This window comes from Zeugodacus cucurbitae, chromosome 4 (genome assembly GCF_028554725.1).
Source record: "Zeugodacus cucurbitae isolate PBARC_wt_2022May chromosome 4, idZeuCucr1.2, whole genome shotgun sequence".
Classification (NCBI taxonomy): domain Eukaryota; kingdom Metazoa; phylum Arthropoda; class Insecta; order Diptera; family Tephritidae; genus Zeugodacus; species Zeugodacus cucurbitae.
Window position 1 is genome coordinate 654053 of NC_071669.1, and position 15028 is coordinate 669080.

The following is a 15028-nucleotide window of genomic DNA, read 5'->3' on the forward strand; positions in this document are numbered from 1 at the left end:
TTTGGTTGCCGCGTGCCATTGTTGCCGTTGTTCTCCTTCATTACACTGTCTGTATATGTGTGCCGCAAAGCAAATTGTTTGATAGCAGCTCTTAACGCTGGCCAAGAGAGCTCGTGCCAGCTCCAGCTCCGGCAATTAAATATAAGACACAGCCGCCATCTGCCACCACAGTCATGTCGCAATTTGACCATGCCACATGTGCCATTGTTGCTTCTCCGGTAATACGCCCGTTGTGTATCCGTGGCATTTATTTATGAAACCACAAACACATGCACAGTCACTGCCGTCTCGCAGTTTCGATTGCTTGAATTAACCAAACTGGACGCTCTAGGACTATGTGTTTGGCATGCTACCAAAGCGGTAGTAAAAACAACAACAACATTTGTTGGAAAGCTATTAAGTTTTGGTGAACGGTCTGTGGAATTGTTAATCATTTATTGGCCACAGCCTTAGACTCAGCGTTCTTGCAAGCGTGTCAGGATGCTTGTTGTAATTTAGAAGAACTGCAAGAATCATGAATGCGATTGAGAAGATTTTGTAATTTAATTTATTTTTTTTTTGTTTTTATTTTAATTTTTAAATATTTTAACCAACTTTCTTTGTAGCACATTAAAATGCGATTAGGGTAGCTTTCCGTGAAAATTAATTTGCTTTTAATTACCTTTATGTGAATGGTATTTAATCAGCGAATCGCTGGAATATAAAATTTTGCGAATAAATTAGACGCTGAAAGTGACGCCTTCAACACTTTCGTGGCGCTTGTGCGTTTGTTGGGAGCAGCTGACGCAGGTGGCAGCGTTAATTTCGCTTTTGACGCGCTTGTCAAGCTGTCTAATGGCCATTTCATTAAAACCGTGTTCACAATATTGCCATCAACACGGCACAAGTGTCAACGGCGGCAAAATCGCATTGTTGATGTGATTCGCGGAATGAAATCAAATGCAAATAAGTTGTGCGGAAGTGAAGGAACTTGAGAAAAGTTGCGTCAAAACAGTTATAGCAATTAGCGCTCAGAATCGGATGTGTGGCAAGTATAAATGCTTTTCTAATTAGATTGCACTCATACGCACTGGTGTACCGCGGCGTATTCAAGCGATTGAGCTCAGAGCTGAGAGTGCGTGTGGCTGCTGGGGAAAAGTGTGTGGCATGTGGCATGTGGCGCATAAACGTTAAATCACGCCGCTAAACACAATTAAAAAAATTAAAAAAAAAAAAACTGCGCCAAACTTTAACTAAACAACAGCAACAATAACATAGCATTACAATGCCAATGTATATGTATGTGTGTGTGTGTGTGTGTGTGTATCAATGGCTATGCACACATATTTAACATTCCAATGCCAGCAAGCAACTGTATGTTTTTCTCTTGTTTTTGTTCTTGTTTTTTTTTTTAACTGTGTGCGCAAATGTTGTTCCCTCAAATAGTTGAGTGCAAAATACAAAATTCACATTGCACTTAGTTCATAATGCAATTCATGTTGTTGCGCTGATGGATTGTTGCTACACTTACACATGTTTTGTTGCAGTTAGTTATTGTTGCACATTGTTTGCTGTTGCATAGTGTGGCGCTGCTGTTGTTGTTGTTGTTATTATTATTGTAGCACTTAACCTGTTCTACATCAACATTAACATAATATGACTACAACAAATCTGTTGCAAACTTTGAAACGACAACAACAACAACAACAGTGTTATATGCGTGGTAGCAACACTCCGACAAGCTGCTGCTGCAACATGAATGCGAAATTTGTCGTGCCGTTGTTGTTGTTCGTGCTACAATTGTGCGCTACAAAAACAAAATAAAAACAAGAAAAAGGAGGAAACAATGGTAAATAGTAAAAATTTGATGTGTTGCAGTGGGTGTAGAGGGGAAAGGGGGGAGCAGTAGCGTGAACTTGTTGAAAAGTGTTTGGTGTGATTTTATTTCCATTCGCGTTGCTTGGGTTTTTAAAAACTCGTACTCGCTTATTAACGTGTGTTGGTCATCGCATCGGAATATACTATGCATATAAGTGATTCCATTCAGGTTCTGAGAATTTAGAAAATAATAATTTTATTTTAAAACTCGCAGACCGCTCTGGCTTCGCACGGGTTTAAACAAACATTTTAAAAGATATAGGTTTTTACATACTTATACACACTGTCCCATACATATGTATGTACTTTCCCGTTTCTTGCGTGGGTTGAAGGTGTTGGGAATGTTAAGAGTTCGACGTCCTAGTGCGAACTTTTCGCTTCGTACTCAACTATCAAGCGCGTACTTGGAAGGTTTTGAAATTTTGTTCAGCGAGCAACTGTGAGTGCTCGTTACTTGACTCTCTGGCATGCGATTGCGATGCGAAGAGAATGACTTGCAAGACGATTTTCAGATTCAGATTAAGATTTTCCATCACGGAGTCTTTGATACCCTCACCTGGGAACTTTTTCCCGAAAGTTGAGATTCTAGCAATAAATATAGTTAGTAATATGTTACTCGGGGTGAATGTAGCTTTCCATTGGTGAAAGAATTTTTGAAATCGGCATGGTAGTTTTGAGTTTATTCATTACAAACATACATACAAATCTTTCCTCTTTATAATAGTAGTATAGTTTTTTATGCGAAGCAGCCAGATTTTTCTATAAAATTTTCATATGGGTTACTAAGATGAGAATATGGACATGTCCAATCCGTTATAAAAGTTTCACTTCAATATCTTTATGAAATTTCATTAAGACAAAGTCTGAAGTTCGAGCTTCACGTTCTCAAAGCCTTGTTTATATACTAAAGAAGTCTCTGTTTCAACATTTTCCATTTGCTTCTCTTCCGCTTAAATTTTTCTTTACGCAAAATCAACTCGTTTGCTTTTAACAGTTTCCGTTATTTTTTTCACAGTGTAGTTTATGTTACCCAAACAATCTTCCCATCTGCCTTTGAACCAGCGCAGCTTTTTTCGTTGTTCTTTTGTATTTGCTTTCTATTTAACTTTAGCCTCTACTCTGCAACAGTTTTTGTTGTTGTTGTTTATGTTATTATTTTGCAATTTTTGCGAAAATGTTTGCCATTTGTTTTAGCACCAGCGCTGATATAAAGAAGACTCTGTCCTGTGCACAACTCTGCAAGTGGCAAGCGGTTATTTGCGCGTTTTGTTGTTATTGTAATGTGATAAGAAAATCCACAATAGCTCTTTTGCATTCTATATTTAGGAAAAAATGTTAAAGAAACTATTTTCGTTATGAAACAACACAAGCACGAAAATGTCACTTATTTATAGATGAAGTGAAGCCTTAACGATTGGCCTGTCATATAAGTGTGAGTGTTTGAGCTCATTTGCAATACATATGTATGTACTTACCGTTTCTTGCGTGGGTTCATTTCAAAAAGTAAAATGAAGAAAATTCGAGTATGAAATTATATTTTATTTGTAAGGAGCTAAATCTAGGTTACGACCTCTAGTCTTTGGGGTTCGATGAAGATAGCGGAATAAAACTTTACACCAATATCGATAACGATTACAGGAAACGGAAGTCTCATAACCGAAGCGGATATGATACAAACCGAAGTCTTCTATGAACAGGAAACATTAATGTTAAGGCCTGAAGCTGACGCTGCTTCCGTTACTAAGCACTTTCTGGAGAAGGCACGTTTCCTGTCCAATTTCCACTTCCGTCATTTGACGTCCGCTCTATATCGAACATCCGTTTCCGGTAAAATATTTCCGGTTGCTTCTTTCCCATATCTGGTTCCATCGGTTATCCATATGTTGTTTCAGTTGGCTCATTCCGTTTCCGGATGCTCCACTTCCAGTTTTAGTAACCAATATTCAGCCACCCCATTACCGGTTCCGGCAATATCATTATCCATATCCGTTTCCCGATGCCCCATTTCCGGTTCAGGAAACATCATATCCGGTTATCCCATGAGGTAATTGACCTCACCCTGATCACGTGATATTTTTGTTTACAGGTCAATGGCCCCACCCAGATCACGTGATATCATTTCAAGATCACGTGATATTTTTGTTTACAGGTCAATGGCCCCACCCAGATCACGTGATATCATTTCAAGATCACGTGATATTTATGTTTACAGGTCATTGACCCCGCCCAGATCACGTGAAGTCAATTCAAGGTCACGTGATATTTTTGTGTACAGGTCAAAGTACCCACCGTGATCAGGTGATGTCACATCAAGGTCACGTGATATTTTGCTTACAGGTCAATGAATGCACCCTGATCACGTGATGTCACATCAAGGCCACGTGATATTTTTGTTTACACTTTTGAGTGAGGTCAATGATCCCAGCCTTATCACGTGATGTCATTACAAGATCACGTGATATTTTTGTTTACATTTTTGTGTGTGGTTTTTGGTGTCCGATTTCTTTCTGTCAGATTATGAAGTGAGCTTGTATATTTCTAATATTTTGACGATATTCAGTTTCAGATTAAGATTCTCCGGAGTCTTTTTGATACCCTCACCTGGGAACTATTTCCAGAAAGTTTAGATTATAGCAATAAATATAGCCTATGTTACTCGAGGTGAATGTAGCTTTCGAATGGTGAAAGAATTTTTGAAATCGGCACATCGAAGAAATCGAGCTTATTCATTACAAACATACTTACAAACCTTTCCTCTTTATAATAGTAGTAGAGATAAATAATTTTGCAATTAAGTTAGATATTATAATTCAAATTTTGGGTATTATAAATGAAAACGGGAAATTATGCTTTTTCAGCTTCATCGCAAATATTTATTATGACCCAAAAGAGATTTGCATTTCAACTTCACTTAAAAATTCATATCGTTTGAACCCTTACAGTTAATCCTGTGACAGCTTTTTAGATAGATGTGGCGATTACTATGCAGAAGACATTAGTAGAATGCCATTCCTTTAGTCGAATGAACAGTAAGTGCCCTAAAGTTGACCCAAACCCGACTCTTCTTCAATAATTTCCAACAACACTGGAATATTCCGTAGGCATAAGAGTAATTAAAGCTCAGTACGGCATTTTAAATGGGTAATTAAATTTATGCTAAATAAGGTTTAATTGAAGCTGCAGACATTAAATATAATCTTCTATTGAATTCACTTTGTTTCATAAGTTCACATGTGTGTGTGTGTGTGTGGAGTTTTTGAAGTAGCCTGTAGAAGTAGAATTTGAAGTCAATGCATAGAAAGTTCATTAGCAAGTCTTTTAGTAATACTTAACTGTGTGCCTATAATACCTAGGCGAATTTATGCTCAATATTATAGACTTTTCAATGCTAAAAGCATAGTAACAACTGAATGTCACTCATACGACCCGTCGCCCTCCCTGGCATAAACATTACATGCACTGCTTTGGCTTGTGACGTTCTGTGACAGAGATTTTCGAATTTATAATAAATAATTACATTATTATGGCACACAAAATAGCAACAACGACACAAAGCCAATACCAATTATATTAACGGTAGAGCAAGCCAATAAGTCTTTGGTCAATGTTTAAGAGGAGTTGAAGGGTTGGGGGTTGGAGGCAAGCCAGTCTGCTGTGGGCGAGTAAGAAGCTGCTGTGACATCAATATGCTTAGTTCGATAAACAATGCGTTGTGCGTAGGCATGTGTATGTGTGTGTGTGTGTGGATGCTTTTAATAGCCGCAATCAATTTACAAAGAAACATTGTCTGAAACCTTAGCCAATAATAGACAGATGTATTGCCAAAAACCAATAACATCCATAGACTAAGCCCACACCCACATACAAGCATACTGATATGTATGTAGACATTTTTGCTAAGCCACATAATATACTAACATTTATTATAATGAGTTAGTAGCGGCATTTAATGCGATAAACTCAATTTATATGTGCATATTTACTCTACACAGGCATGCACACACACACACTTACACAGATAGACATAACGTCGCTGTGGCATTGAAAGGCACGCGCAAGGAAGCTTAACCACAGCAGCCACCCGTCTAACCGCATGGCTGTTGGTGAGATACACCTATATGCTTGTGCCGAACACACATCTCAGTGTCTTAGGGCCATGAACTTACTAGGCAGACTAGCCGTGACCGGGGAGTGGTTGGCTTGTGTGGCTGCTTTGTGTTTTCTTGGTCGGATAGTCTACCATGCGATGGCGTAGCTCCTCGATTGAGTTCGTTCACCATCTACAGGCCGTCCGTCCGAACTAATGGATTGTTGATGCCAATCATCATAGTTTCATTCAAAAACAAAACAAATTTAGCTTGGCTTAACAATCAGGCTTAGTCCTTTGCTTTTGGTTCGAAGGAATTTTACACTAAAGCGTAGAATAAAAACTGTGTAGTTGCTGCGCGCTCTCTCACTGGCAAGTCGCGTCTTTGTAGTGCTGCTCGCAGTTTCGTGCCGGTTATGCAAGAAAGTTGGGATCATTTTGATTGATATGCAACACAGGCGGTATCTGTTTTCTTACGCACACTAGCATAAAGTCCACACGTTTGTATATATCCGTAATCTCACGTTTCGAATGCGTGCCTGAACGTGCGCGGAAATTTCCGCAGCAGTTAACGCATAATTAAGGCACATTATGCCGGCAGTGAGCCACGCAGCGCTTTAATGCGGCCGCTGAACGCTCTGTAATGCTATGGTTGGCTAATTGCATGCTTAGCTATTCTAAACGCTTGCCACGCCTACGCATAGTTGAAATTTATTCATAGATTGTCGAGCAGCGGCAGAAAAATCTATATGGACAATAATATGTAGCTTAAACTAGTCGAACGCTGGCGAATATACGAGTGTGAGTGCGTGTGTGTGTGTCTGTAGTGTTGTTGCTGCATTTAGAATAGTTGTTCATGCGCCTAAAATAATACGACAGAGATTTATGGCGTACATTATGTGCGGCTATTAATTATTGCATACTTTTGGGCGTGCACTGATAACTAATACATGGGCGTTCCCAATTATTTGTACTGCGGGGGAGGCGGTGTTCGCTTAAAATATGCATGAAATTTATAATGAAGATAAGTGATTGTAGAGAATTGGTTAATTAAATTCAGATCTGCTGTAAGGGATATTTAAAAAGCACGGCTCTTTATCACTGGATTCCTTTTCGAAACGGGGTATTTGTATTGAATAATTATATTAAGATTAAATAATAACCTTTTCTGCATTCTAATAAGGTTTGCAAGAGAGTGGATCCGGCTTTGTTCCTCATAAGTTTGAATGCGCAATATTTTCATTTATAAAAGTTTCATTGAAACATTATTATTTCAACAGCGCAAAAGTTCATCTTTCATAGCAAAGGCTTTTCAGGGAAAGCTTTTCGTTGTAAATCCCGTTATTAACTTGATTCAATTGAAATTATTAAACAAAATTCATTTATTTGCTAGTTTTAGCAGTACCTGAGCTTTAGCTAAAAAGTCTATATTATTCCAGATTTTATGAGCTTTTAATTAACTTAGCTTAATGCTTCTTTGAAATGCCCAACCTTGTCATCCACACTTCATTTATCGCTTCATACCACATTTTTTACCTCCGCAGAGCAAGCAATTCCCTTGCCTGTCGCAAATACAAGCAATTCTACTCAAAACATCAAAACTTGAGAGCCGCCTTCGTCGTCTGAAATGCCCCTGGAGAGTTGGCAAACTTGCAAGCGAAACTTTAAATAAAAACAAATATATGTTTGTTGGAGAGCATTTCAACTTTATATGATTCTTATCTTATCTCTTACTCGGTGAGCACATTGAATTGTAAATTGCATTGCAAACATTCACAAATCTGCAACTATTTTGCAGCTTACGGCTGTTCTTTTAGGCCACTGCTGAAAGATAAACTGAAAAGTTTCAAACTCCGACCGAGCACCTGACCACCCGCCGGCCACTCCCGCAATTCCATTAGCACGAGTACTTCGGCACGACCTGTGCACCCGGCCGCCGCCGCCGCCGCTCGCCGCAGCCCGCCTGAAGCGGCGGCAAAGTTGAAAGTGCAACAACGAGAAATACTCGGAGCGGTTATTAATATGCAACTGCAATTCTTGTGCCTTCCGCCAGAGTGGTTGCGGCACAACTCTTCCAATAATAAACAAACTCGACACAAAATATAACAACGACAACAAAACGCGCACACTTGTAATACATAGTAACGGTGCTTAGGCGAAGCGATAACAGCGCAAACTACATCATAAATTCGAGCGAAATGTTGGTTGAGTTGGTTGTGGGCGAGGCGTGAGGCGCGGTGACAGGCGGTGGAACACTTGGAAAAATAAATTTTGTCGCTTTTGGTTAGGCTGTGTTGTGTTTTTCTCGTTGTTGTTATTGTTGCTTCTTGCCAACTTTTCTTGTGGCGCCGCGGAATGAAGTCTAGCGTCAGGGGCAGGGCTTTAAAAACGGGCTACAACTTCTTACGGCCACTTGGTGGACACTTTCGACACAGCAGCAGCAATGCGTGAAAACCACAGCTCCACCTTTTCTTACAAATGTATTCTATATATATAGATATACATATATAAAGGACTATATACGAAATAATATATTTGGATGCGTAAAATAAATTCTTATTAACCACAAATATAAACACGCACACATACACACCCAAATCGGTGGGTGGTTGTAAATGCGAGTTTAATAGCATTACCATTACATTTTGTTGTTGTACTTGTTTACTGCCAAAACTCAAGTTGCTCACAAAAATTGCTTATAAAAGTTTACTGCCGGCACAACTACATCCACCTTCAACGCCATCGCCACCAATTCACCGGCAACCCTTTTGACATCAACGCTTCACACAATTTATGTGTAAGGGGAGGGGAAATGAGGGGATGAAATTGCAATGCAAATTTTATTTTTATTCAAATTTGATGTGGTTACTTTGGCGAATGGACTTTAAAGTGTTTATTTTGACACACTTTGTAATCATTGCACTTTGGTGAATACCACCCTCGCACCCGCCGCGCTCTAGTGGGAGGACACAGCTAGTGACTTGACAAATGTACATACAACTATTTGAGCCAAGTTGAGTTGAGAGTGTCGAAGTGGCTTTTGGCGCATTAATTTGCTGTGGGAATACGCTGAGAAAAAAATCGAAGAAAAATCTCAAATGGAAGTTAAGTGTCTGCGTTGAAGTAGTGCGGGTGGTGAAAAATGCCAATCGATGAATTTAAGCATCTTTAAAAGTGAATTTAAACAAGAAGTTGCGAGTAAAGGAAGATTTTACACTAAGAAAGGCGAAATGCAACTTGTGGCAACTTGTATTTCACAGCCACTCTGCCACACAGCGACTGTATGAAGGAAGCACCATAAAGATGGTTGACAAACGCCGATGGCTTCAAATGCTGATGACTTAAAACGAAAAGACATTGATGCTGTGTTGTTGTTTTTATTGTTGTGTTGATGCTTTTGATAACAACTGCTGTTGCTGTGATGCTGTGGCGATGATAGTGCAACACACTGAAGCTACGAGCTTGATGAAGTCATTGTTAGCCGACCGTATGTTGCATGCAACGCCGCCCAACAGACAGACTCAGGCGAGCTTACGATGTGTGCAATGCCAGCGTTTATAAGTGAGTGCATATGTATAGGATACTGTGCGCGTTACAAGTGCATATGTGCAACAGCAATTTAAGAGCGGTGTCGAGTGGAATTCTTCACAGTGGCTTTCAGTTTTTAAAAAGCGACAAAACGGTAAATGCTTCAATGTGCACATGTGCATGCAACACTCATGTATATGAATGCATTGTGTTTGTATGTACAGTGGCTATTAAAGTCTAAAGCAGCCTGTGGCAGCTCTATAGTTGAATGCCACAGCAATGGCAACAACAGCAAACAAATATGAAAAATTAAAGTGTGAAAGCGAAACAATGGCTATCGTACAACATTTTATGGCAGGCTTAGTAAACCAACTGATATTCGGTATTCGCAAGCGCAGTCCAACGTTTCATTTCAATACTACACCTGCAAGTGCTTTGTGCTGTCATTTGAAACTGTTCATTTTCGTTCTACTGGAAGTTGCAACAACAGCTGTGACAGATAAAGCGTTAGTAGCGTTGCTCAATTTATTTTGAAAGTATGTCGCATCTTCCGGGAAAATTATAGAATTTGAATTTTTCAGGTCCCGAAATTTCAAGCTTCACTAGAGCTGAGGGTCTATGGGTATCAGCGAAACTTTACTAATTTCTTGAGCTCCAGAAGTTCTATCCATTCCTATACTTAACAACTAATTTCGGTGGACTTAAGCAAAACTCATAAGCATATCCCTTAAATTCAATAGTTTCTCCCACTCTCCACAAACTCATCTACTTGCATATATACATACTCTACTATAGATATGTATTTCTATGTATGTGTATGTTTATAGATGTATGCGTGTGTTGTTGATTTCCAAGAGCCAACAAGAGATTGTGCAACACGATTAAACCGCTTAATATGGCGCTTTGACGACACCTATCAGATCGCAGCAAACAAGTTAAATTATAAAAACCGCTCGTCGAACAACAACAATCACGATAATTTGCAATTCGATAACATTTGCATACAACGCAAAGCATAGCCAGTTTCCGCATTGGTTGCCGCTGAGCCAGTGAGCTGAGAGAGTGAGCGCGCACAGCTGTCGTAATGAGGCATTAAAAATGTGGCAAGTAATCGAAGCGGTGCTAATAAGCCGCAAATCGCTTAAGTGCGCACAGCAAAACCAAAAGCAATTGAAACGTGCAATGGCGCGTCAAAACTGCTGCACCCGGCCGCAATGCCAACAAGCGTCGCCGGTGGCATGGTGGCATGGGCGCCGATGAGCGGTATTTGCGGCAGGTGTGCAAACACTAAGCGTTAAGCTGATTGCACAACTATTTACCGGCAACACGCGCGCTTCCTCTGCTGGCTCACCAGTCTCGAGTAATTTGACTGCGTGACGACTATTCCGCCCAAACCCTGCTAATGTGGCACATGATGAGCTGAGCCGATTGCCATGCTGCACCAACAACAACTGAAATTAATTCACAACGCAATCGAGCATGCAACATAACTGCAATTACTTAACTCCTGGTGTGGGCTGTGAGTTTGGTGTGGGAAAATGAGCGTCCGCTTCCGTCGCTACACCGAGCTTCCCGGCTTCCCGGACACCTTCAACTGTTTGCCGTTGCCAAATTGCGGGTGTAACGGTGCCGGCGGTAATGCGAAGCGCGCGTGCTGACATAACGGAGCGAGTGCGGCGCTGGCAGTGTCATTTTACGGCAAACGTTGCAAGGATGTTACCAACTAATTTGGCAAACTTACATCCTTGTTGCATGTTGGCGTCTGCGTCTGCCAGTGTGCCCAAGTGAGGCAACATTCTAACGGAGAGTATCGATTTGCAACACTTGACACCCAGCGGCAGCGTCCCCCGCCCGCCAACCAACCCGCCAATCGATGTGTCAGTGCCAAAACGGTGAAGAGCGATGCCGCCTGCAGCTGAAGTTGTTGCTGTTGTTGTTGTTGCTTTCATACGCTTACTGGCATTTGCCATTTCGTTGATGATGATGCGCGTGCGTGTGTATTTGCTATTGCCACGAAGGTGCACGCTTGTTGCGGGAAATGTAAATTGTGTTAGCAACACTCGAGTTTACCTGTTGGCAGCGGCGGCGGTAGTAACGGCAGTTGCACGTCGGCAATGGCACTGACACTGACAACAATTGCGAAGCGAGCACAGGAATGCAGTGCAAGTCGATTGCAAAGTGAAAGTTAGCGGATGCAACCAAGTTTTACACACTGGCAATGAGCTAACGGCATGAAGATGCCAAATGTCACTTGCCGCATGAATATATGTGTGTGTGCGTGTGTGTGGGCGCACAGGTTGCAAGTTATTACATTTAAGTAGTTACTGCGGAGCGCTGATGTGGCAGAATTTGTTTACTGAGACAATGTCAATGGAGTGACAAGCATGATGCGAATGGCGTTGAAGACGAGCTCGTTACGGAGCTTGCTTCCTCGTTGATGCCATCGCTTTCGCGTTGTTGGCACAAGCACCTCATAATAATTGAGCCACATAGCTGAAAAGGTAGAATAAATGCGATGATTGAAGTACTAAGAGACTAGTGATTGGAAAATACTTACACATAGTGTCTTTAACGGTATTTGTTTATTAAGTTATGTTGAATATAATCAAAGAATAAATACTAAATCAACGGTTGCTAAATATTATTCCTTGGCTAGGAGCGATTTTGGGCGATATCTTAGGCATAGTTCCGCATCACTTTGGCTGCTTCCTGTTATTAAACCCGTGGGCGCTCAGTAGCTTTCAAGGCTGCCAGGCAATGCTGTTATGCAGTGATGATATCCATAAAAAGACAACTTTTTCAATAATGCAGTATTTTACAAGGAGGCTTCTACTTTCAACGAATTTATTTACTCGCCTCTTCAGCGCCCTCGTCCTCTACCATCAGCGCTCGCGTTGTCGTGTCGCTACCGCGTGTTGCGTTGCTCAAATTGAATTTACATTTTTAAACACATCGACGCCGGTTGACGCCTTTAATGCATTGTTGCGGCCGTTTTGGCCGATGGCAATCGATCCAAGCGGCGCAGTTCGCTCTTTTTCCACTCCGCCTTCCGCGTTTAACCTCTGGCTTTATACGCGTTTGTACTTTTCTCTTTTTTTGCAAATTTTATGCAGATCAGTCGCCGCCGTCGGGAATAAATTTGCATCGCAACGCGACGCCCGCCATGTAAATGCCGGCGTAGACATCAAGGATGCATATGTATATTGCTGATAAAAAGGAATAATGGAATAATCATACAGGCAAGTGCCATAAATATGCATATATACCGAAGTGCATATGTGTGTGTATGTGTGCATGTATTTTATGGCGAAATTGGCAGATAAAGATGCCACTCTGTTATATCATTCTATTTATAGCTCGCTGCCGGCAAGCATTTCAGTACTCACATTGTAGACTATATCTGTATAGTATGTAGGCATTGATCGATTGACAGCCAACGCGGAATTTACACAAATTGATATGCATTTATTTATCATATGTGAGTGTGTATGTAAGCTCTTACATTTGCATTCATTTTTTCATATTTTACATTTACACAAACGGACGCATTTACCAATACCAACTCAGTATAATAAACGGTTTCCATATAAAAAGAGATAATTTGAAATACTCCGTTCATTAAGGATAAACATAAATCGAAAACTCAGATGGAGTCGGCAATTAAATGCTTCAAATTAACATAAAAGCGTTCTAACTTCTTATAAGACGAAAATAATGACAGGAAAATATTTAGAAGGTCATAACTTCCACTTTATTAATACAAAGTATCAGTGCACAAATTACTTACTTACTAATCTGGTGAATTTAAATTATATGTATATCTTTTAATAATTTTTAAAACAAAATAAATTCATCTACAAAAAATTATTTTTTTTTTCCTACTTTTTTTTGCAGTGAAATTCCTGCGCGAAGTGACACCGTACTTCCGAAAAGCCAGTATTATCTCCGAAGTGGGTTGGGAATTGCAGCGCGCCTTTCTGTGTCCTTTGGGTCCAGGAGCGCCTACATCGCCGCCAGCGCCGAAGATTACACCGCGCGCCGATACGCGTTACATACCGTTGCAGTTGACGCACTTGGCGCGCAATCTGAAATACATCGATCCCGGTGAGTGCAGTGCCAATAACAATAACTACTAAACTTAATACGTACGATACATGTAATATATACAAATTTTTTGTTATACGCCTAAAAGTATGCTACTTGCCATGACTGACATGTTTTGACTGACTACTCCCAAGACAGTCGGTGCTGCGTAACAGGAACGCACCCGGATTTTTATCCGGTCAAATCGGCAGCATTCCTCAAAATTATTTGGGGAATGTTTTATGCCGCTACAACAACAACAACAACAACTGATATGTTTTAGGTTTCCTTCTGCAAGGCTGCGCTAAGTATTAGCGAAGGCCAAACAATTGCAACGGATTTTTCCCAGAAACTGTGGAGGATATGCAAATAAATACTTGCATAAATCATTTTGCTGTGCACTCAGCTGGCAACAACACAACCAGCGCGCAAAGTCGACCTAAAATCTCTAAAATTCAACTGCACACTGATTAAACGGCTCAAACTGAGTGCCACCGCCATGTGGCACGCTTGGCGTTTATTCACAAGTACCCCACACACACATACGTACAGCGATCAGCCGTGAAGCCCGCAATGCCCTCAACGCCAACAACAACAACAAAGACAATAGTGATTGTTGCAAGTGAGGGCAGCTTGTCATTTGCATGTAGCAGCCAGCCGCCGTAGTCGCTCGCAACGATAATGGCAACATCAGCAAATGCGATGAATTGCTGCAAACTGAAACTGCCGGCGCAAAATACGAGTGCGGCACACTCAAAGACAGTGATCTGCTGACAATAAGCAGCCAAGCCAAGCCCTTGCCGCCAGCTTGCGGCATTGTCTCATTACCCGGCGCTGGCTGGCGCAGAGTGTGCAGCACTGCCACTGGAGGAGATGGCTGTTGCTGCCACCATTTGTGGCAATAGTTATTGTTGCCACTGCACATACACACGCTGGCGTACTTTTAATCACTTGCGTCCTACTTGTCTCCCTCGATGCTGTTGTTGTACTTTGTTTGTGTATTCGCTTTCATGCCGGCGACTTTTGTTTCTCCTCACAATGCCAGCGCACATCCGCACGCACACCACACCACCGGGCGCTTGCAACGTCTTTGCGCCTCAACACGACTTGACGGAATTTAACAACCCTCCGCCCACCTACAGTGCAACGTTCTCGTTCTTCTTTTTTTCTGGGTTGCATTGAGTTCAGGGTTTTTGTGGTTAATCTTTCCGCCACGTTGATTTAATGCAACGTCGACGCGTCGCGCGGCAGCAGCAAACGCCTTCGTTGCAATTGTTTAAGCTGATGTTGTTGATGACGTTGCTGTTATTGTTGTTGTATTTGTTGTCAATACCATTGTTTAATCACTAGGAAAAGTACTAACGGCGTCATTGTTATTGTCATATACTTGTTGTGCGAACTGCTCTCATAGCCGCAAATCCGACGCCGGCGAGAGGAGAAGAGAGCGCGGGGCAGAGCGCGGTTGGCAGATAG

At 41.2% G+C, this 15028-nt stretch overlaps 1 protein-coding gene across 1 annotated transcript in view; it reads left to right on the forward strand.

The window, feature by feature from the left end:
* The window catches only part of LOC105212873 (beta-1-syntrophin), a 47011-nt gene that overhangs the window by 17650 nt on the left and 14333 nt on the right, over positions 1–15028 (forward strand). The window contains exon 4 of the mRNA XM_011185250.3: positions 13367–13576. Within this exon, the coding sequence (XP_011183552.2) occupies positions 13367–13576 (210 nt within the window). The remainder of the gene's footprint in view (positions 1–13366; positions 13577–15028) is intronic.